Source organism: Chelon labrosus, assembly GCF_963514085.1.
Source record: "Chelon labrosus genome assembly, chromosome: 2".
NCBI lineage: Eukaryota > Metazoa > Chordata > Actinopteri > Mugiliformes > Mugilidae > Chelon > Chelon labrosus.
The window spans coordinates 13,953,859-13,976,503 of record NC_140338.1 but is presented as its reverse complement, the minus strand read 5'-3'; the positions used below and the strand labels follow the sequence as shown (position 1 = coordinate 13,976,503).

Genomic DNA, 22,645 nt, shown 5'->3' with positions numbered 1-22,645 from the left:
TGTCTGGATGCACTGAGCACGCTTTCCACTGAGAGAGAACTTGATAATTTTTCTCACCTGAAAGTGAAACAATTTCAAAATAAGTGAGTGATGTAATGCACTCATTGTAAAAAAAAATTTTAAAAAAATGATTGCATAACATCTTAGTTCCAGACTAAAAGGCAATGGGTTTGATAATGTGCAATTAATTAAAACACTTCCAAGTGCAATGGCTGCATTGTTTTAATTCACTGCACATTATCAACCAGGACCACTGCTCTTTATTCTGGATTTGCTGCACCTAATATAAAATGTGATGAACTGATTCAGATGACTGTGGGGAGTCAACTTGCTTTTCATTAATTTAAAGTAGTTACCTTTACAGCCGGAGCTGCTGAACTGATAAAAGCAACAGCAAAAGAGTTGAACGGCAAAAACAATGTCCACCTGCTGTTAATTTACCCACTGAACAGGTCACCTTAGACATTACTGCAACAATTACACCCTCTGAGATATTTGGCAGCAGCCACTACTGGTATTAAGTGTATTTTTGGCACTACATCGACATGTAAGATTTGGGTGAATGGGCATGCTGCTTCCACTTGAAGACATTGTTTACAGAGGACTGTCAAAAAGCTTCATTATATGTGTTTTATGAAGTAAAAAGTGACCTTTGTGCTTTGACCACGACATTTAAATTAGTTCATCCTTGACTCTAATTCAATCAAAGTGTTCAATAAGTTGCGTTAGAGAGAATGACATAATGCCTCTGGCAACTAACTCTCTGAAATGGTGCTTTGACTTAAATGCTAATGTCGACGCGTCAACATGCTCATTAATACAACGCTGAGTGTTGATATCTCAAGGTAACATCTAATATGATCATGATGTTAATGTAGCATGTTATTATGTCAGCAGTAAATGAGGCTCACTGGAATCCCACTAGTTTTGCAGGTACCGTGGCTTTACTCGTAAATATGGTCAAAGGTCAAATTTTGAGTTGGATGAAAAGCAGTCACACAAATCATTACAATTCATCTGAACGTCTGCAACAAATATCACAGTGATTCATCTGGTGATTGCGGAGGCATTTTAATCAATACTACACACATCAAGGCTACCCGCTGCACAGGATGAATCATCGGGAGTCAGGCTAATTTCTTTAGGAGTATCACAAAATGTTGTCACAATCGATCCAGTAGTTTTTTGAGATATTTGAGTGTGGACGTAAGGACTGAGCTAACTTTGGAGGCAAGCCACTGACGTTTTCAGTTACATTTGCTTCTCAGCTGATGGTAAGTCCTTGGTTGTGAATGTCACATTAAAACAGGCAGTAGTATTGTAGGCACAACTCTGGCCAATCACATAAATTAAATATGCTATACCTAGTAGGAGTTGAACGAATTTGGATTTTTTAAAGTCGACTAATATGTTGTGAAAGTCGAGTCGACGTCGACTCGTCGATGACGTCACACATACAAACGGTTGAAAGTAACGCTTTGCAACAATGGAATCTATATTCTTGACCTGAATACGTATTGTAGCGTCTCACACAAAGGAAGCTACGGAGGCTTTTCTGCGAGTTAACAGGAGGAGCTGGCTACTGTCGGCCGTAGCTCACATCAACACCATAAACACTTCTAATACCTGACACTTCCAATATGCAGCTCCCGCTCGGCAAAAAATAAACACGCTCTACAACCACAGCAACAATGCCAACTACTATATCAGAACAGAGCTGAACATAAACATATGAGCTTATCAATATAGTGCGCTGCAGGGATAGTCTATATAAATTGGCACCGCCAATAGCGTTTAATAATACTTCACATAATATAGCCGAGGTAAAAATAAATAAATAAATAAATAAATAAAATGCGGTATATCTCTATAAAGCTAAAGGTCTCATAACTTTAGACAATGAAATTCACCAGCAAATTCTTGATTTGGAGCCTCATTTTATCTGTTACAGCACGTGAAGTTGTTAATTGACTGCTTTTGTGAGGATTTGGACCGTTCCTCTGTTGGGATGCCTTTTCAGATGACTGAGCATTGCAGTAGCACTTTAGTTGTATTTCAGGACTGGCTTACATATTCTGCATGTCACGGTAGAATGGGCTTCATCTTTAGTGAAGTATTTCCACACACTTGATGAACCGCTGCTAGTTTGCTGCAATGATTGACTGGAGCACGTTTTGTTATTGTCACGTGGTCGGCAACTAGTCAACTTCCTGTTTAAAGCGTCATGGCAGAGCAGTAAAGTTGATGAGTCGGTACAACCCCTAATATTTTGTGGAATATCTGCTTGTATGTAGTGTATATCTTTGGGATGAAGTACTGCTGCTGTAAGATTGTGTGCTTCACAATCCTGCCTCAAAGGAGTAAACACTGCCGTGTGGTGTCTTTGTGTGTGATAAACTTTAAGACTGCATGTTCTGGTTCTGGTTATATCTTCTCAGTGGAAAAACAAACATAACAAAGCGACTATGAATGTTCGAACCAGGGATTTATCAGCTACAATGATGCGTTTAAAGATCAGCAATTAGTCTTTAGCTAAATACAGCATGAGGACATCTTCATGTTTGCTGGTTTAACACCAACCGTTTGGCGGAATCATGGATGTTAATAAATCATGAAGGAGGCAGTCGACGCACAGGCTCGTAAATCGCTAAATAAAACAAGCCGCCTGCATTTCATCAGGTCTGGACGCCAGGCAAGCAGTTAAACAAGACATGTTTTATTTTACAGCATCGGGGGCGGCCTCTCACCTGAGGCAGAGCTTGCATCACCGTGTCCAACAGAGCTCTCATGCCCGTAGCCATCTTCAACAGCTTCAGCACTGCAACACGGTGACTTGTCAGCTCTTATCAGCCACATATCATTTTGTCGATGTGTGTCTTTGTGTCACCGTGTGTGTGTGTGTGTGTGTACCTCGCGTTATCCTCAGGACCCTCATGATGCGTATAATCGTGGGGTTGATGGGGAGGGAAGCATTCAGGTCTATTTCCTCCAGCGTGATTCCCATGATGGACAACAGCACAATGGCGAGGTCCAGCTGGTTCCATCTAAACACACCAACGTGTTTTTAGTTTCTCTATGAGGGAGGCTGTATGTCGATGAGACTCTCTGTGTTCGTGTGAGAAGCGTGAATACCTCTCTTTGAAAAAGCGGCGCAGGCCAAAGGCGATGAGTTTGAGAATGGCCTCGATGACAAAAACCACTGTGAAGACGTAATTGCAGTACTTCAGAATCTCCTCGAAGTACTGCAGGACACACACACACACACACAGAGAGAGAGAGAGAGAGAAAGAGAGAGAGAGAGAGAGACACTGTGGCTGTACTGTACCATCCCATACCGCTTCATTACTATGGTTCTAGGACAGGTGGCAGAAGGCGTTGCCATGGTTACCTTAGGCTGGTTGTAGTGCTCCATGCTCATGGTTATGAGGTTTGTGAAGATGATGATGGTGATGAAGACATCCAGGTAGCTGCTGGTGCACACGGTGTGGATGGTCCGACGCAGCGGGGAGTATTCGGCGTAATATGGCTTCTCCAGGGCCCCTGCGTGGCACAAACACACACACACACACACACACACACACACACACACATGCATGAACGCAGCCATTAAAATGCTTCTGAAAGAAAAAATATGATCAGCTATGAAGTCACTGATGAAGTGTGTGCCAAGTGGCTCTCTGCTGTGTGTGTGTGCATGTGTGTGTGTGTGTGTGTGTGTGTGTATAGACTAAAAGTGCCATCTCAGGAATTCAGTCCTATCCATCACGTAAACGCACACACACCGTGGCACCTCAAGGTGTCTTTGGGAAGGAACCCTTGCCGTCTGCTGCCAGACAGTTAACTGACTAAGAGGAAAGCACTACTAGAGATTACACTGCAGAGAGAGAGAGAGAGAGAGAGAGAGAGAGAGAGAGAGAGAGAGAGAAGGGCCGAGTGACACTGAAATGAGAGAGAGAAAATACAGTGTGGGTGTAGTCGTGTTCAATGTGTATCTGAGCATGATATGGACAGATAATATGCATGTGCTCATTCAATATATATGGAGCAAAGAGGCTGTGCATGTGTGAGTATAATATGGCCTTCATAGCACATTATAGATGGTATAAATAGCCAAAACTATGTGTATGTACCTGTTCTGCACGGTTCAGAACCACTTTCAACATTCATTCATTCATTCATCTTCTGTAACCGCTTATTCCTGTTAAGGGTCGCGGGGTCTACTGGAGCCTATCCCAGCTGCCATCGGGCGAGAGGCGGGGGTACACCCTGGACAGGTCGCCAGTCTATCGCAGGGCCAACACAGGGCCAACACAGAGAGACAGACAACCATTCACACTCACACCTACGGGCAATTTAGAATCACCAATTAACCTAATGCGTCTTTGGACGGTGGGACGAAGCCGGAGTACCCAGAGGGAACCCACGCAGACACAGGGAGAACATGCAAACTCCACACAGAAAGGCCCAGTCGGCCCATGGATTCGAACCCGGGACCTTCTCGCTGTGAGGCATCAGTGCGCCACTGTGCCACCCCCACTTTCAACATAATAATGTCTAAAATATAGTCTGTCTGGAAGAACTTGCCTACGCTGAGAACATGACGTCAACCTCGTCCAACATATTTTGGGCAATCTGGATGCCAGGCCGTAACACATCAACATTTGAGCAAAAGTTTGTTTCGCTTTCTTTCAGTTTGTACATTAGCAGCCATGATTCAAGTGATTTTTGTCCAACATCTTTTGTACACAGTCCTCTCTTTATTTTGTATCTCCACTTCCTGAATAGTTAAAATTATCAGAATGATATCCGTAGCATCCCCTGTTCTGCTTCGAAGGACAAGTGGCATGAATAAACATAAAAATCTATCATTTTACTGGATGTCAGAGTGAAATAACTAATAAGAAAATCATTACATAATAACTTCAAGTGAACAAATGCAAGCATTAGTGGATTTCACGCTAACTGCTCCAACGCTAACTGACCTGTTAGCAGAACAGAGAAAAGAGTCACGCATAAAGTGTAAAGTACATGTCCTGGGTTCACTGAACACTGGGACACTAGTTAGAATGGAAGCCAATCATCCCTGACTCTGGGAATAATACTCCTGAGGCTGAAGGCAGCAAGCAGCATCCATTTCTTTTCTTTTTTTTTTGGATGACCTTCCTAAAAGAGTGCAGGCTGTTCTGTGAGAATATTAATGCAAGAGCTTGTGCAAGTGCACGTTCAGCTAATGCACACGGTTCAAGTGTCCGTATACTTTTGAATGCCCCTCCATCCCTCATCCCTCATAATGATTTCTCACTTCTCCTCCGCTTCTCCAGTCGTTTCTGCCGTTTCTCCTCCCTCAGCCGGGCCTCCTCCTCCTCCTGCTGCTGTCGGCACTTGTGAAAGTTCTCCACCACCACGCCCACAAACATGTTGAGCACAAAGAAGCTGACGATGAGGAGGAACGAGATGAAGAACAGCAGCATCCAGGGATTGTTGTTTCTTACGGGCTGCGGTAACAGAGAACGCAAGGAGAGAAAGAAGAAGGGAGGTGGCATGGGGATACAAAGGAAAAAGTGTGACGAAAGATTTTGAGAGGGGAGGTGGAAAGGGAGAGAGGGAGAGAGCATAAACAAAAAGACAATGTAAGTCCTGAGTCAGCAGTGAAACTGCCAGCACTGTCAACTCACATCTATTTATCCATCTGCCTTTCTTCCCTCCTTACACTTCCCCATCTCTCTGCTGAAATATTCTCTCTCTCATTCAAACAAACAAGATCAAATGTGCCGAAGACTGACACAAAACAGAACAGATACAATATAAACCGGCTGAAAGATTTGTGTGCCTCGCGCATATTCATTCTCTGTTCCTCACGCTCTCTTTCCTCCACAGTGTGTCTCTGTGTGTCTCTCTTCACCTGCTGGTCCACGCCGACCGCATCCAGGCCGTCATACATGATGCTGACCCAGCCGTCTTTACACGACAGCACAAAGAGTGACATGAGCGCCTGGGGAGATTGGGACACATAAATCAGCCGCATGCTAGCAATCAGTTTGTAAGAGGAGGTGTCGGTGCAAGACGTGTGGGAGGGTGACAAACCTGTCCCAGGTTGTCAAAGTTGTATTTCCGTCGCACCCAGAGGTAACCCGCCTCCAGACACTGGGTTTTATTGGTGATGTTACTCACGTTGAGCCCCTCGCAGTGGAAGAATTTGCCCTTAAACAGCTGCACATGCACGAGACAGATGTGTGTACAGCGTCAAAACATAAGAGAACACGTAGGTAATGTAAACGAAGCTTCACAAAAAAAAGAGATACGGTAAATTACTCCTTAAGCGCTTACAGGCCTATTACAGGAAGACACCCGACTACCATCTGGTCTTCCTTACAGTCATTAAAAGCACAGTAATGCTCCAGCATGGAGGGTTCTGGTTGAGGATAATCCAGTGATAGTGTGTGTTTTTTGAGAAATACATGCCTGTGTGCTAATATTAGCCTCAGCACTCATCACGCATAATTTCCTGTGCAAGCATTAAAAGTGGATATTTGTAGGAAGATTTAAAAAAAAACTCAAAACAAGCAAGCAAACTAAAGACGTTAGCGGCGCTATAAGAAGGAGCAGAGCCTTACGAAATGAATGGCTTTTATCTGTGACACCTATTAACAGCAATAAAGCTACTACCAAAAAGAAAAAATATTGTTCTGTCTCAAATATATAAATATTTCTCTCTATTATACCTTAAATGATTTGGGACCTCTCAAAATTATCTTTAAGGGTCCCATCCCCTAGGCTTGAAACATAATTTCTTAACACGCTAATATTATTAATTGTCCCTTTTATATCAAACAGGGCTTGTTATTGTGTTATAGTTAATCATCAGACAACTGCCTGAAATAAATAAATAACTGTATTCATTAATGAAATTAATAACATAAAAATTTAGGTGAAAATCCCATTTAAAAAAAAAAAAACCCTCTCAGCACAATCCCTCTGTAAAACCATTGTTTTTTTAATTACTTCCAGGGACTTTGCCGCATAATCAGCAGCTCATTTGCATTTTCTCCCAATTTTTCTCTTCACTTTTTATTACCTGAAGCATTTTCCGAGCTACGCCTCATTTATTTTAAACCACTCTGATCAGTTTTCTTCTTGCAGCGGAAAACAGAACAAGCTTTGGATGTCTGGGCACATGGGCGTGGGTACAAATAAGTTAAGTGTATTTTGTGATGAGAGTCAGAGGGCGGTGGGCGGGGGTGACGGGGGTAGAAAATTATGAGGCTTATCTTGAACCGACAGAGGATGAACAGGGAATATACAATTTAAGTGATTACCTGGACTCCCAGAATTCCAAACACAATGAAAAAAGCGCAGCAGATGAGAACAATATTCCCAATCGGTCTGAGAGATGTGATCAGAGTCTCAACCACAAGTTTCAGACCCGGAGCCCGACTTATCACCCTGCAGCGTGCACACAAACAGAAAGAGAGAAAGAGAGAGAGAGAGTCACACACAGAAATCAAATAATATTTATGGAGACACGAGACAAAAACCCCTGCCCTCGTACCTGAGCGGTCGCAGCGTGCGGAGCAGGCGAAGCACCCGCAGCATTCCCAAGATCCTGTTCCCGCCCGTCGACGCTATGGAAACCAGGATGTCCACCAGCGACACAGACACCAGCACCCCGTCCAAGATATTCCAGCTGCTCTGCAGGTACACACCGTTTCCAAAGTACATGCCCATAGCAACCACCTTATCACACACAAGCACACAGACAGACACACACACAGGCCCAGCAAAAATTACTCTAATAGTAATAAGAGGTGGCAAATGAGACTGAAAGCCATTCTGATCCCCAGCCAGGAAGCAAATTGCCCTTTTTATAAGTAAGATGAGAAAATGACTAAGGAGGGATGTGCTCGTTCAGAAAACTTGTACTGTTATGGTTACCTTGATCATCATTTCGCCCACGAAGATCACGGTGAAGATGTAATTAGACACGCTGAGAAACACACGCTCCTGTCGCAAACACACACACGAGCGTGAGAGAGAGAAACACGGAGAAGTTGAACGTTTTGATAGTGAGCTGAAAAAACAACGCGCAGCAACAGAAACACAATAAAAACATACTGAGAACAACACGTGCTCCTGTAGTGACTCCCAAACTGCTCCTGCATCTGCTACGAGCATATGTGCGCCGCTGTAGTTAACAGCCAGCCTGTGTGTGCGTGTGTGTGTGTCTGTGAGAGATCAAGTACTTCCATATTTGTGAGGCTGACTCATTTCAGTGAGTTAAAGGCTGGAATTAAGCAGGTTTTTCTATTGGTTCAAGGGAATGCATGCTGTCAATACGAGTGCAAACATGGGAATTCATACGTTCATGTTTTTGTGTGCGTGCGTGTGCTACCATGCTGTTGGGCTGTATGTCAGGCCTCTCCAGGGCGATGGTGATGCAGTTAAGGAAGATGAAAAGGAGGACGACGTGATCAAACATCTTGTGACCTATGACCTTCTTGCACCACAGCCTGAGCCTGAGGAGGAAACACAACGAGACGGAAAGAGCATCAGCCGCTATTCCTCTGTGTTCAAATATAGAACACATCACCTGCATCACTTCCATCGCTGCACACGTCCACACACTGTGATCTTTTTTTTTTTTTTTCACTTGACCAGTTTTAATTGATAAAAGCGAAAATTGCATTACTACACCCAGGGGCTGCAACCTTCACACTTTAGCTGTGAATTTTCACAAAAGCGCCGTGGTTTAGCCCACCCAGGCCGCTCAGGCGACTATCGGGGGCAGCGTGCACGAGGGCGTGCGTTTATGAGCGTGTGCGTTTACCTGTTGTGCGGAGCGAACAAATAGAGGGACCACTCTTCGTGCTCCAGGCACCACTGAGGCTCATATGGCTCCAGCATCTTCTTCAGCTTCTTACATAAACTCTGGAGGGAACACAAACGCACATTCGCAAATGAAAAAAAGAAAAAAGAGAAGAAGAAGAAGAGCGCACTCACCCACTTAAACACACAATAACATACTGTCCATTGTCTAAATCATAATATATAGACTCATTAAATGAAAGCCCCTTATGTTTTATTTGGAATGGCTGTAATAATTTAATTTAAAGTGACTTCCTCTTGTGTCTGCACAAAAAACTGCTCACGTTTTTTTCCAAACAATGTTCCCACTGCTTCCTCGCTGCTCACAATTTAAATCCAGCTAATTAAACATTTTCAAAGTTACATAAGTGTCTAAGGCCACCCATGTTGAAATGCATGCCTTTGCAAGATAATTAGCAGCTGCTTTTGAACTTGCCTATATAAGCTCTTTTATTAACTTGTTTTATCTCATTTATAACAGAAGGAGGACGCCTCTGCCTTCATGCGGCGTTTTTTTAATTTCAAAACTAAATAAATAATATAAATAAGTATTCACCTCCTCAGGTTCTTCCTCTTCTTGATCACTGTGGTAGTGTAAGGTCAGCGGAGCGTCGTCGTAGCAGTGGTCCGGGAGGTGAAAGGTGGTGCCGTTGCAGTCGGGCGAGTGGAGCATGGGCACCTGCAGGTACTCCGACTGATCCAGAGACTGCTCCCTGCTGCTTAGGTCGGAGCTCGTGTGAGTGTCGGACAGCAGGGACTCCATCTCTCCCGACTGGCTCTTCCTGTGGAGGCTCGGGGCTCGGCCGATACTGGTCCAGCTGGAGCGACGGCTCTCCGGTCCGCTGTCCCACAGAGACTGCGAAGACAGCTTCAAACAAGAGCAATCCTTAGATGGACTTCTGAAACATCTTTCAAGTGGAAATAAAGATTTTGTTCTTTGTAGATTAAAGCTGCCCTGCAGAGATTTTGGCTTTTTTTGTTGTATCTTGTGCTCTATTCACCTGCACGTAAAGATGACAGTGTTCTGAGCTGATAACGGTGCATTTGCACGCTACAAGTGGGGAAGTAATTTATCTAATTTGGGTTTGTTCACTGGACAATAAACATCAAACGAAACAGATCAGCGGAGCAATGACATATAATTAATTTCACATGTCGAGGCTTCCCCGATCTACTAAAAACAAAACATTTGCCTTTGCACGTCACATTTGGGCCATTATGACATAAAAATAAATGGACTTCGCAGGGGAGTTTGTTCAAATTCGGGAACTAATTTTTCCAATTATTCCGAGTCTGCTTGGATGCGCTCTGGTATGAGAAATACGGACCCACAGATCTGAGACCTGTGGCAAAGACCAGGACGCAACATGATTGGATTAGAGATGATGCACTGTAGTTCTCGTGCCGCTGAGTTACTAGAAAGAAAATGAACCTAGATTACCTCTAGTGCTCATGTGGAAAACAGACCGGAAAATGATTTTTCTTTTTGATGAGACATGATTGTTATTTTTAAAAATTAGCAAACAATCTAGGACATACCTCAGCTGGACACATCTCGTTTCATGTCAGCTGTTAGTAAGGCCTGCTCTATGAAATCCCCCAAAGCAGCGTCAAATAAAACTGGCATTTACCTCAAATATAAGGCAAGGCTAGCAGTAAAAGAACAGTGGTATGGTCTTTCTCTGAACCACAGCCGAAACACTGCTGTAATATTTGACTTTGTAAATGTACCATAAGGATGGAAATGCTTTAATGTCATTACATTTCATATGATACAGCAGGTTTGTCGGGAAGCTCCAAAAGTAAACAAATAAAACTCTGCAAGGTAGCTTGAAAGGCATGTAATTGTTTTTTTTCCTCATTAAGATAATGCAACTCTCTGTATATTACTGCAGTGTTCTGCAAAAATCACAAATCACCAGTTGTAGGAATCTGAGACTGACATTTAATCAATTTTAGGTCAGTCTGATTCTCTGTTTGACTACTTCTGTAAATCCACCTCATAGCAGACAGTCAATGTGGTAATAATACATGTGTCGGAGGCTTACCGGCGACCTCAGCTCGAAGCAGCTGATGTCCATGGAAGCGCCACTCGCCCGGCGCGACTGGCAGGAGTTCATAGTGGGTGTGGCTGCAGTGTGCGTGATGACCGGCAGAGATGGAGGAGGAAGAGGGGGCCTGGAGGCTTTTGGGTTCAGGAGACCGTTGGGGCTCAGCATCATGGCCTGGATCTTGAGCTCTGCAAGGATAATTCGCTTGTCATTTCATCTTTTCGTAATTGGAGGAGCAGCAGTTTACATTTCAAAATCTAATTTTTAGTCAACAAAGAGTTAACCAGTGTTTGTTCCAGGCGGCGCAGAGAACCACCTTTAGAAACAGCTTTTAGATCTCCATGTAGATCATCTCTGGCACGTGTAGGTGTTCTCAATTATTGAAGCTCTGAACCGCAAAACTGAAAAACTGCAGCTACATCACGTCACAACAGATAAACCGGGAAAATGATGTGCAAACTGCGACTGATGTTCTTGACAGACAGTTCAGGTGATAACTTTCATGTTTCATGTTTCAATTCAAACAAGGTTTGGTTAACTTGGAGGTCATGTGACCGCTAAAAAGATCATTAAAAATAATTCCGAATGAGTTTGCATTTTCATGTGCAGCTCATCTTTGAGTTTGTACCTGCAGCGTACAGCTCTCTCAACTTCTCCTCATCCTCGTAACAGAGGGACTGTCCCTCGTCATCGGATTCAGATCGGTTGGCATCGCCCTGAACACACACACACACACACACACAGAGAACCGCTATCACCATCATCATAATCTTTATCATTATCATCTTTCTTCGCCCGCTGTCTGTTGACTGTCGTAAAAGAGAAAGACATGAGCGGGTCAAGAGGGAAAGACTTGGAGACAAAGAGCGGGGCGCAGGCGGGCGGAGGGAATCTCCAGTGTTCTCTAGTTGAGTTATGTGCATGGCTTTGGCAGCGATCTCCTGTTGTCACGCCAATAAAGCTTTACTGAATTTAATTAAAATTCACGCCAGAAAGATGGAGGCAGACGGCTTTGGCAAAGGGTATCCGTATGAGTGTGTGTATATGTGTGTGTGTGTGATAGAGAGAGAGAGGGAGAGGGAGAGAGAGAGAGAGAGAGAGAGAGAGAGGGAGAGAGAGAGGGAGAGAGAACAAGTGCTCTCTGATGCTGGAGATAAAAGATGAAAACTAAACAACAAAAGCTCACCAGCTGTGAATGGCAGGCGATATCAAACACATCCCTACCCTGGAGAGTAATGTGTGTGTGTGTGTACGTGTGTGTGTGTATGGGTGTGTGTGTGTGTGTCAGCAAGAAAGAAAGATAGAAGAGAGAAGAGAGAAAAGGGGGGATAGAGGAAGCACAATAGAGGAAGAGAGAACAACTGAGGGAAATGAGCGATGGATAAAGGGAGAGGGGAGAAACCACACAGGCGGGATGGTGGAGATTATTCTCTCGTAGGCAGCTCTGGTATCATCAGCACAGCAGAGCTCAATTAGTCTCGTTCTCTAAGTAGCTCAAATAGAAGCGCATCTTTGCCCTTACTTCGGCTTGAAAGCCCTCAACCAAAATGGCCACGAGCAAGTTGAAGAGGACGTAGTTGCCAAAGGTCATGAGGGCCACGAAGTAGAGCGCGGCCAGCGGCGTGGTGGACGCCATCCCGTTATAGAGCACCGCGTTCCAGTCCTCCTGGGTGAGGATCTGCAGATCAGAGAGGAGAACATTACAAGAGCGTGGATAAGAAAGAAAAAAAGAGATGTAAAGCGACCTACGCTGCTGGCAGGTGTTCTAAGCATAACAAGAATCATACGAGTGCGTCTCATTGTCAGTTGAACAGTAATGATGCTCATCAGTGTTAAATGAGCTCCCGTGGAGTGCGTGTTTCATTACTCGTCCTCCGCCTCTGCATGTGAAGCGTATCTTACCTGCCCACCGGGAGAGGTTTTATATTTTGTTAAAAAATAAATGAATCAAAGCGTGAGCACTCCACAATTGGAGGAAATGAAATAATGGAGGACAGCGTCAGGGCTAGTGTCGTTGACTGCAGCAGCTGCCGTTCGAATCTCATCGCTCTTTTTATTTAGATTATTAAAAGGTGATTCATCAGTGTGGAAATTCCTCTGAAGTCCGTTGATGTGCGTGTCTGTTAAGTGTGGCCTGAGCCTGACCTGAAACACAGTGACAGTCGCCCAGAGCAGAGAGTCAAAGTTTTTTCTGTCAGGCAAAGTATCGCCGCTGTCTTGCCTCAAACCGAATTTACAGCCGAACAGATGCATCCCCAGGATACTGCAACACAAACACACGCACGCAGAAACACGATGAGAAAATACTTTCATTACATTGTAATTTAATACATGCACTGTGCAACACGATGCAGTAGCGCTGCCTGCGTGAATAATTGCGTTAGAGGTCATAATACATGCGGAAATGTGTCTAATAACAGAAGAAGAAAAAGGTCAATAGCGGTCATTATTAGTTTTGCAATTAATCATCTAAGTAATTGAAGCTAAGAAAACTTTTTTGGTGCTTGAGTCTTGGCCTGCTTTAGAAAAGGAACAAACATATACCTGAATATGAATATAAAAAGCATCAGCAACATGCAGAACGTGGCCACGTTGTCCATGGTCTTCATCAGCACCACCAGCTGTCTCCTCAGGGCAGGAAGGAAGCGAACCAGCTTCAAGACTCTGAGCAGACGGAAGGTACGCAGTACAGACAAGCCTCCCTCAGCTTCGCCCACGATCTCCCACACACTGCGCATAGATTACAAGCAGATTATAGGTGAAATTAAGCCTCAAGGCAGAAAACAGAAAAATCAATATGTACTTAACTTAAGCAACAACACGTTATTATAAATCCTCCACGTAGCGTTAAAGAGTCAGTGTTATTTTATGGTTACAATGGAAAAACTAAATGGGCCAGTGCTGTTTACAGTTCACCAGCCAATAAAATAAAGCAGTGTGAACTGGCACGGTAAACAAGCGTGGCCTTCAAACGCAGATACATAATTTAGTTTGTATTACTACATAATGGAGTGAATAGAGGCCCTCTGGACTGTGAGTGCAGCCACTTGGCTCTGCTGGCAGAAACTAGCGCCACTGTGACAGTTTCGGGAGACGCAGCTGCAGAGCTGCGTCGCAGGGAGGAAAAGGATTCACCACCCACATTTTGGGGGTAAAACGTAGGAGAGATCTCTTCCTCCGCCCACCTGATGATGACAATGATGCTGTCAAAGCCGTTGTAAGGGTTCTTGATGTAGCCGAAGAGCCCGAGAGCCAGGACCTTCAGCAGCATCTCAAGACTGAAGAGACTAGTGAACACCATGTTACTGATCTCCAAGATATCCGTCAGCTCCTGCGGCTGAGAAGGTGCAGTGTATGTGGAGAGAAAATAGAGAGAGTGATTGATGTACAGAGATGGACAGGCACAGAGAAAAATGAACAAACAAACAGAGACAGACAGTCAAGAGTGGAGCACAGTAGACTCAGCATGTTAGGAATTTCTAAAACGTTCAAGGCTTCAGTGTAGGTCTACGTGGACTCGAATGCACCAGATTTGCAGGCACAGTTTGTTTTTTTTCGTCAAAGTAGAATAAGCGAATGGGTTTTTTAGTATTAATGTTATTGATATTACTTTAAGCAATCCTTCTCAGACTGTGAGCTGCAGAGGGATTGAAGGACTGGGAGGAAAAGAGTTCTCTCAAGCTGTTTGAGAGATTTAGATTATTGTTCAAATGTGCAAATGCCGAGCAAAAGCTGGAGAGATTTGTTACATGGGTGAAAGGGAAAATACTCGTCGAGAAAACCTGTGTTGCTCTCGGATTCACTGTTCAGTTATTATTTTTTCAGGTATTCACATAACTCATGCCACATTCAGTAGTTCATACTGGGCATCAACTGTATAAATATGTCTTTTTAGGTGTTTTACACCTGTTTAGTCACAGGTGATTAATGTACAACCCATGGAATATAATGACTTTTTTGACATATTTAAACAAGCAAACATGACCTACAGATACTGTAAATACAATCAACTCAAATAAACCACACGTAAAATGAACCTTTTGTAGAGATTGTAGAGAGAATAAAACACATCAGCTGCTTGGCAAATGCATTTATCACACATTCAAAAATCCTAAAATTAGAATCAGATTAGATGCCACTGATTAGAACCTCTTCACCTCTTCGGGGAGTGACAGGCGGGAGCTGTCTTATTTAAACCTCTCAGGTCTGCCGTTCTCCTTTGAAGTGTGTGGTGTCATCATGTCAAGATCTAAAGAGCTCTCTGAGGCCTTCAGAGTTAAAAAAAAAAAAAAAAAAAAAGCCATGGATGCCTTTGAGCTCGCCGGTGGATTCAAAAGGATCTCCAAATCACTTGAGCTAAATCGTTCGACTGTGAGAAAACCATCAACAAGGCGGATGGATTTCAAACAGAGGACTTCCCTCCCACCCACGACATCCTTGTGGCGGAAAGTGGATCTGGAGTCACTCCGTTGGGAATCGATTACACTGGTTGATTAAGATATGTCAGGAGAATCCAGTCGTTAGGGGGTTAGGTATGGGTAGAGCAACAACGACGTCGTCATACACATCATCTGAGCACCGTGGAGTTGAATTTGTTGACAACAAAATGGCTCTGATTAGTTGTAGGACTTGGTTTATCCACTGTATCCCACTGTGGGATAAATTAAAGGATTATCTTATCTTAATGACATCCAAACGACGCGTTACCAGACTTATATTGTGATAAGAATTGGTCAAGGACTGACCACCCCGGCAAATCCAGGCCGAGAGCAAGTCTTACAGAGCCACAAAAAAAATCATCAGGGCCTTTTCAGGAAACTCTACAGCTGCTGGCATCAACGTTCAATCATTTACAATCAGACAAGTTTGCCATGGCGAAGACCCCGCCACACGAACAGCAGACATGTCTGGAGAAGACCAAGGAAAGCTTTTCAGGAGAGGCACTTCACACCGACACGAGAAGCACGGCACTGGAAATGTCGGGGGGTTGCTTCGCTACCTCGAGGACCAGGCAGCTGGTAATTATTGATTCAATCATGAATCCTGCATCTTTGTCAAAGAGAGCTTGAAGTTTACATGAAGCCATCTGTCCGACACTGAGCACACTAAGCCCACTAGCAAATCCACCAAGAAAAAGCTCAAAAAACAGTAAAAGAATAAATAAATGGAGGGTTATGGAATGAACTAATCAAATCCAACATTTGTACCCCACTGAAACATTTGCACCTAAAGAAATTATTTACTAGCTTCCGAGGCCATGATGTTTTATCTGTGGACAGTTGTAATCGAACAAGTCAACAGTCTCCGTGGACCTGCTTCTTTACATGATGTTGAATGCTGCTTTAAAAGTCATATAAAACATATCTTAAACAGTTTTCCCTTCAATTTATTAGATTAGAAGTCACATAAACAGATTTTTCTTCTGCAAAGACTTAACTGATAAATCTTTGTAAGGATAGCTGTTTACATCAATCCATAGCCCATATAATAATTCATATTTTGGTGTACATTTAATGATGCCTTTCAGTATCTTGCCACCTTCAAAATCTAATATCCCTGCTTGGTTGGGCAAAGCTGGGGATATGCTGATAGTTTTCAGGATACATCACTGAGGTTTGAGGGACTCTGAACAATGAGGAACTAAAGCCAAACAAACACAATACACTGCCTGGCCAAAGACAAAAGTCCCCACCCAAAAAAAGGTCACACACTCTTATATTTCGTTGCACCGCCTTTAGCTTTGATCACAGCACGCATTTGCTGTGGCATTGTTTTGATAAGCTTCTGCAATGTCATAAGATATATTTCCATCCAGTGTTGCATTCATTTTTCACCAAGATCTTGTATTGATGATGGGAGAGTCTGACCACTGTGCAAAGCCTTCTCCAGCACATCCCAAAGATTCTCAGTGGGGTTAAGGTCTGGACTCTGTGGTGGCCAATCCATGTGTGAAAATGATGTCTCATGCTCCCTGAACCACTCTTTCACTATTTGAGTCCCATGAATCCTGACATTGTCATCTTGGAATATGCCTGTGCCATCAGGGAAGAAAAAATCCATTGATGGAATAACCTGGTCATTCAGTATATTCAGGTAGTCAGCTGACCTCTTTCTTTGGACACATAATGTTGCTGAACCTAGACCTGACCAACTGCAGCAACCCCAGATCATAGCACTGCCCCCACAGGCTTGTACAGTAGGCACTAGGCATGATGGGTGCATCACTTCTGCCTCTCTTCTTACCCTGATGGGTTCTCCACTATCCTTCCAGTTTTTAATAATGTGTTGGACAGTTCTTAACCCAATTTTAGTAGCTTCTTCAACCTCCTTGGATGTTTTCTCTGCTTGATGCATGCCAATGATTTGACCCTTCTCAAACAGACTAACATCTTTTCCACGACCACAGGATGTGTCTTTCGACATGATTGTTTAAGAAATGAGAAGCTACTCATTGCATCAGTTGGGGTTAAATAACTTGTTGCCAGCTGAAAGATAACCACCCATGCAGTTATTATCCAATAGGAGGATCGTACCTATTTGCTTAGTGAAATCCAGGTGGTGACTATTTTTTTGGCCAGGCAGTGTATATTATCAACAACGTCTACTGTCTGCATAACCAAAGTCTACGACAGCCTGCACCTCTGTGACGTTGCTGAACAAAATCCATGATAGTAAAAACACATGGAGGAAATTGATTATGGCAGTGGGGGACATTTCTTCATTTAATTTCTTCAGCAAACCCAGTCACCGTGGTTTATTTCTCTCAGCTCGTCAAACCAACACAGCAGCAAAAACTGCTATCTGCATCTCTGAGCATGCTCAGTGGCATCTGTGTGCCACAGAACTCTATTCTCTAGAGCCCGAGAAGTCTCTGAGGTGTTTTACACTAAACTGCACCGGTCACGTTGATTGAAACGGTGGAATTTTGCCCGATGAAGCTCACATGTGTGTAAAAATATACCAAGCTTTAGCTACACATGCTTTTTGGTCTCTTCACGGGTTTTGTTGATATTAAATCAGTCCTCATACTTTAACATTAGTCATTCAAATAGTTAAGGTCCTCCTGATCTGTCATGTTGCTCAGGAAATGGGCCAAATACAATCTTTCCCTCGTCTTCCACAATCTGTCCCTGTCTTTCAGCCAATCACAGTGTCACGTCTGTCCTCCTCCTCCTCTTCCTCCCGTTCACTCGCTTCTCTCGCTCTGCCACGTCTCTACAACGCTCACTCCCGCTCCTGTCCCAGGGTCACGCTTTAATTAACACTTCAGGTCTTATGAGTTTCTCCATCTCCTGATACATGCCTGCACACACCCACACACAAACACACACACACACACAGGCACAGACACACAAACACTTCCTGATCCCATATGCTTGGTGCCGTAAGTGTTGATTGGAGGGTAAGTTTATTGACTCCACCACACACACAGTGATTACCACATCAATTTTCAATCAAACCGCAGTCATATCCAATCTGCAAGAGGCACGCACACAGCCGCGTACGTCCACACACAAACACGCAGCCTCTTACGCCAACATAAACAGAAACATACCTGTTCGTGATACTCTATTCCCATCGACAGCGTGTTAATAAGAATGGCAATCATGATTCCTCTGCTGAAGTATCTGCTGCCAACAATAAGTTCCAGTTTAACTTGCAGTCCCGCCCAGCAATGCTCCCACAGCCTTTTCTTTGGCTCGGACTCCTGGGCATCGCCGTGGCACGGGCTGCTACAGTGACACGGGCTGTCGCTATGACAGGGGCAGTTGCCATGGCATGAGTTGCTGTACTCGTGCTGCTGGTCTTCAGGGCGCTCATTAACATTTTCGGTGCCACTAAGTTGGTTGTAGTAGATGCAATATGGGCATACTGCAGAGTCTCCAGGGACTTCACCTGGCAACGGTAACGCAGGATGCCCAGCACACCCGCCTGCACAGACATCAGGAGAAGGAGGAGGTTAAATAGACATAAATCATACATCCACAAGGGCGTGGTAAAAAGCTGATTCTGTATGTAGCACGTGTAGACACTGTGTCATTCAATAGAATGTAGTCAGTGAAGGAGAGGACCATATTTTCATTACTGGGACCAGAATTCAATAACATGGAAACCACTGTGTGGCTGGGATGCTTTAGTTCAGAGGAAGAGCTCTTTTATTAGAAAAGGGACATGTGTGAGTATGTGTGTTTGGTGGGTTGGGGGATGGGGGTGGGGGCTAAGATTTCAGCAGAATTCATTAGGAAGCCACTTGGGAGGAATGCTCCAACGACATAACAACAAACACTAATCTAGCACGAGCACTTCACTTGTCATCACAATTACAACAAATTCATGTTTCACTAGAGACTGATACAACAAATCCAATCCAGTCGTACGAGGTTGTGTGTCTATAGATAATGCGAGCTGCAGAAACATTTAATGCACACTGACTCGATAAAAATGACAGCCTTCAATAAATGTGCAGAAAATGCTCTAATCTAGAGCTGTGGCACACTTGCATGAAACAACATATTAAATAATTTCGACTCACTTTTTCTGTTTGGCAAGGGTCCCAGCTACAATTACATTATATCTTGTTTTCTTTCTAAACAGCTTTGTAAAGCGTGATGATGTCAGGTCTATCCGGGATTATTCAAGCTTGGGCTTGGAGATAACTGTGGAGTTTGAAAAATGCTTTTTGTTTTGGAAACACCAAATATATTCACACTATCATGCCTTCGACCGTAGTTTATGTTTCTCCTAAGTGGGTCTCCCTCTTTTCTGGTGGAGAGCCCTTTGAATCATTTCCCAAGTACTTAAAATGTACGCTGTTTATCCAGGGAAACTTCACATTGTCTCTGGTAAGATGTGTTGTTTATTTTAAATTTATTTCAAGTGTCACACTCATATTACTCACATAATTTCTCATATTTTTCTTTCTAAACTATAGTGTTATGAGGTATGATGACATCTGGGGGATTCATTAGCGAGCCACTCTGAGTTTTAAAGACCTGCTATGTTTTAAAATTACTTGCCTTCCTCTGCTTTGATTTTAACCATAGTTTTGCTTACCCTACGTGGGCATTTTAATGGAGTGTCCCTTTCAATAATGTCCTAAGGACTTAGAAAAGGGGTGTTAATTGCTGTCTGCTGTTTAGGGCTGGGTCTCAGTGTTGTCTTCTGTCCACTTCTCTAAATAAAACAGTGGACAAATGATGGAATAGCAGTCTTCTATGTAATTTTCACAGTTTGCGAATTCGTGATACGGGCCAGATTAGACCCTCTGGTGGGCCACTTTTGGCCCGCGGGCCATATGTTTTACACCTGTGACTTAGAAGGCATGGCTGTTTATCCAGGGTAACTTATTGTCTCTGGAAGGACATGCTTTTTTAAATGTATTTTAACGATATTTAACAATATATATATCATATACACTGTAGCCCTTATTCTACATGTTTGTATAGCTTACACATGCGTCAGGATTTCAACATCCCTGAGTGTGATCTTGTATAAGGGATACTGATCAGCGGTGTGACTAATTACCACAGTGTTCTTGCTTTCTGCTTGCCTTGTCAACGTTTTAAAAAATGTGCAAACCCCAGCATGCTGAAGCTCCTCTTTATTTTTTATATGCTTTGAGCCCCAAAAACAAAATTAACTTCACGGTCCAGTTGACATTTCTTGTTAAATAAATCTGAAATTATCTGCACATTTAAATACTGCTAAGTGTTTTTTTAATATGGACTATCAGAAATGATTTCTTTAAAAAAAAAAAAAATCTTTTAGTGACACAATTTACTCTGGCAAATGAACACAGCACGCACATTAAAAATTAAAACGTTAAAAAAATTATAGTAATAGTAGAAGACTGTGAGATGAAAGCTGTAACAATATGCCAAAGACGTTTATGTATTGTGTTGGTAAGATACTCTACTCCAGTTAGCATGCTAACCAGTACTCTTATGTATTAGACTGTATATAAATGTGGACAATGCATCCCCATTTCCTCCCATTGGCCAAACTGACCAAAAAGATTTTTCATCAAAGAATCGATGCTGCTAAGACAGTGGCAGGGGGTCAGTCTGTCCCTCCACCCCTGTAAAAACCCATGGCGTAAAGCTGTGACCTTCAGTGCATTCCCACACACACAAACACACACACGTTGTACTCACCATGCTCCAACACCAGCTGTGGAAGTCTGCTGTTGATGGTCTCGGTGGCATCCTGCCTCTTCTGGACCTGGACCTTTGCGTCCAGGTGACTGAAGAGGGGCGAAATGAAGGGATAATTAAAACCGCTCCCTCCATTACTGACAGCAGGCTCCGACTGAGGCTGGTGATTCTGGTGATGGTGCTGGTGATGTTGATGATAAAGCTGATGAAGGTGTGACAAGTCATTGGGGACGTGGCCTGAGTGCCGGTGGGCAAGTCCGTTCATTTCCCCAGCCGCGCCCCCTCTGGCTGTTCCACCGCCGCCATCTTTCTGGCACACGCAAGCACAGTGAAAGCGTGGGCGTGTCTGAGCGTAGACGCGCAAGAGTCGTCTCCAGGCCTTGCGGCCCAGGTGTGCCAGGTAGCGGATGATCTCCTCGTAGCAGCTTCCTGGTTGGCTGTCACTGGCCAGCGTGGAAGCCGATTGGTGGAGCTGGCGGGCGTGCTGCTCCGATTTCATTAAGGCGTGCTCTCTCTGCTTTGTTTCGGAAAACTGTGTTGCTATGACGACCAGGCACAGATTGATCATGAAGAAGGAGCCCACCTGATCAGGATCGCACACATACAAATTAGGCAAATTTAACTTTTTACGATTTAATATCCATGTGTGTGTGTGTGTACTTACTATAATAAGGAAAATGAAGTAGATGAAGTTGTAGAAGGAATGTGCATCCATGACATAGTACATGATGTCCACCCAGCCTTCAAGAGTAATTACCTGAATTGAAACATGCACACAAACCAGTAGTCAACACAGAGGTGTGTCCTGTGTGTACACCATCGCGTCATTAACTGATCACAGACGTATTTACCTGAAAAATGGCAATCCATGCATATCCAATGTTATCAAAGTTAATAGCTCCTTTGTGTGGGTTTACTTCCCCAGCCCGACACTCGTTGTAATACTGATACCAGTTCACACACGACACTGACTCATCTACTCTTAGTCCCATCTCTGGATGGGCCTCCTCCGGCCCCAGGAAGCAGGAGGTCCTGCCTACACGGCGGCGAGGCACGTCAGAGCACCGAAGCATCCCGTTATCTCGTTCCATCGAGCAGATGAAGGGGTGGTCGTCTGTGCCATCGGACCGATAATAGCCATTCAGGAAAGAAATGTTGTACTTCCTGGAGAAGAAGGATGGAAATTGTATTATTAACAAATGTTTTATTTTAAGATGGTTTGCCCTGTTAAAATGAATCGATATGCATAAATACATAAATGTAGAGCATTTTATGAATAGTTACTTAAAGGGGAAACAGTGTTTTTCACAACCTGGACCTTATTTCTGGCATAAATTACGATCATTTACTCACCATATAACTTTTCTGTAATTTGTATTCCTTCGGGAGATATTTAGATCAGCGTATATCCATAGAGTTGGAGTGACTGGGGCACCAAAACGAAGCCTCTAAATAACGCATTATCTGCTGCGAAACTCGTTCATTTCACCAATATTTTGTTATCGTACACTAGTGCTATTCCCCGTTGAGTCCGGAGTTACCTGTTATCATCATCCGGGGTCTGTAGGTCAATCAGTC

General features: G+C 43.6%; 1 protein-coding gene across 1 annotated transcript in view; it reads right to left on the bottom strand.

Annotated features, from left to right (window-relative positions):
- Positions 1 to 22,645, bottom strand: part of LOC311500294 (voltage-dependent T-type calcium channel subunit alpha-1H-like) — a gene marked incomplete at both ends in the record, with an annotated part of 41,088 nt that overhangs the window by 6,197 nt on the left and 12,246 nt on the right. The window contains 23 exons of the mRNA XM_084561600.1: positions 2,748 to 2,818; positions 2,911 to 3,044; positions 3,133 to 3,242; positions 3,389 to 3,540; positions 5,303 to 5,495; positions 5,903 to 5,992; positions 6,085 to 6,210; positions 7,317 to 7,443; positions 7,550 to 7,734; positions 7,933 to 8,001; positions 8,390 to 8,513; positions 8,825 to 8,925; positions 9,419 to 9,730; positions 10,911 to 11,101; positions 11,542 to 11,629; positions 12,436 to 12,591; positions 13,059 to 13,176; positions 13,458 to 13,643; positions 14,099 to 14,250; positions 18,469 to 18,845; positions 21,068 to 21,650; positions 21,732 to 21,824; positions 21,919 to 22,231. Coding sequence (XP_084417726.1) covers positions 2,748 to 2,818; positions 2,911 to 3,044; positions 3,133 to 3,242; positions 3,389 to 3,540; positions 5,303 to 5,495; positions 5,903 to 5,992; positions 6,085 to 6,210; positions 7,317 to 7,443; positions 7,550 to 7,734; positions 7,933 to 8,001; positions 8,390 to 8,513; positions 8,825 to 8,925; positions 9,419 to 9,730; positions 10,911 to 11,101; positions 11,542 to 11,629; positions 12,436 to 12,591; positions 13,059 to 13,176; positions 13,458 to 13,643; positions 14,099 to 14,250; positions 18,469 to 18,845; positions 21,068 to 21,650; positions 21,732 to 21,824; positions 21,919 to 22,231 — 4,051 coding nt within the window. The remainder of the gene's footprint in view (positions 1 to 2,747; positions 2,819 to 2,910; positions 3,045 to 3,132; positions 3,243 to 3,388; positions 3,541 to 5,302; positions 5,496 to 5,902; positions 5,993 to 6,084; positions 6,211 to 7,316; positions 7,444 to 7,549; positions 7,735 to 7,932; positions 8,002 to 8,389; positions 8,514 to 8,824; positions 8,926 to 9,418; positions 9,731 to 10,910; positions 11,102 to 11,541; positions 11,630 to 12,435; positions 12,592 to 13,058; positions 13,177 to 13,457; positions 13,644 to 14,098; positions 14,251 to 18,468; positions 18,846 to 21,067; positions 21,651 to 21,731; positions 21,825 to 21,918; positions 22,232 to 22,645) is intronic.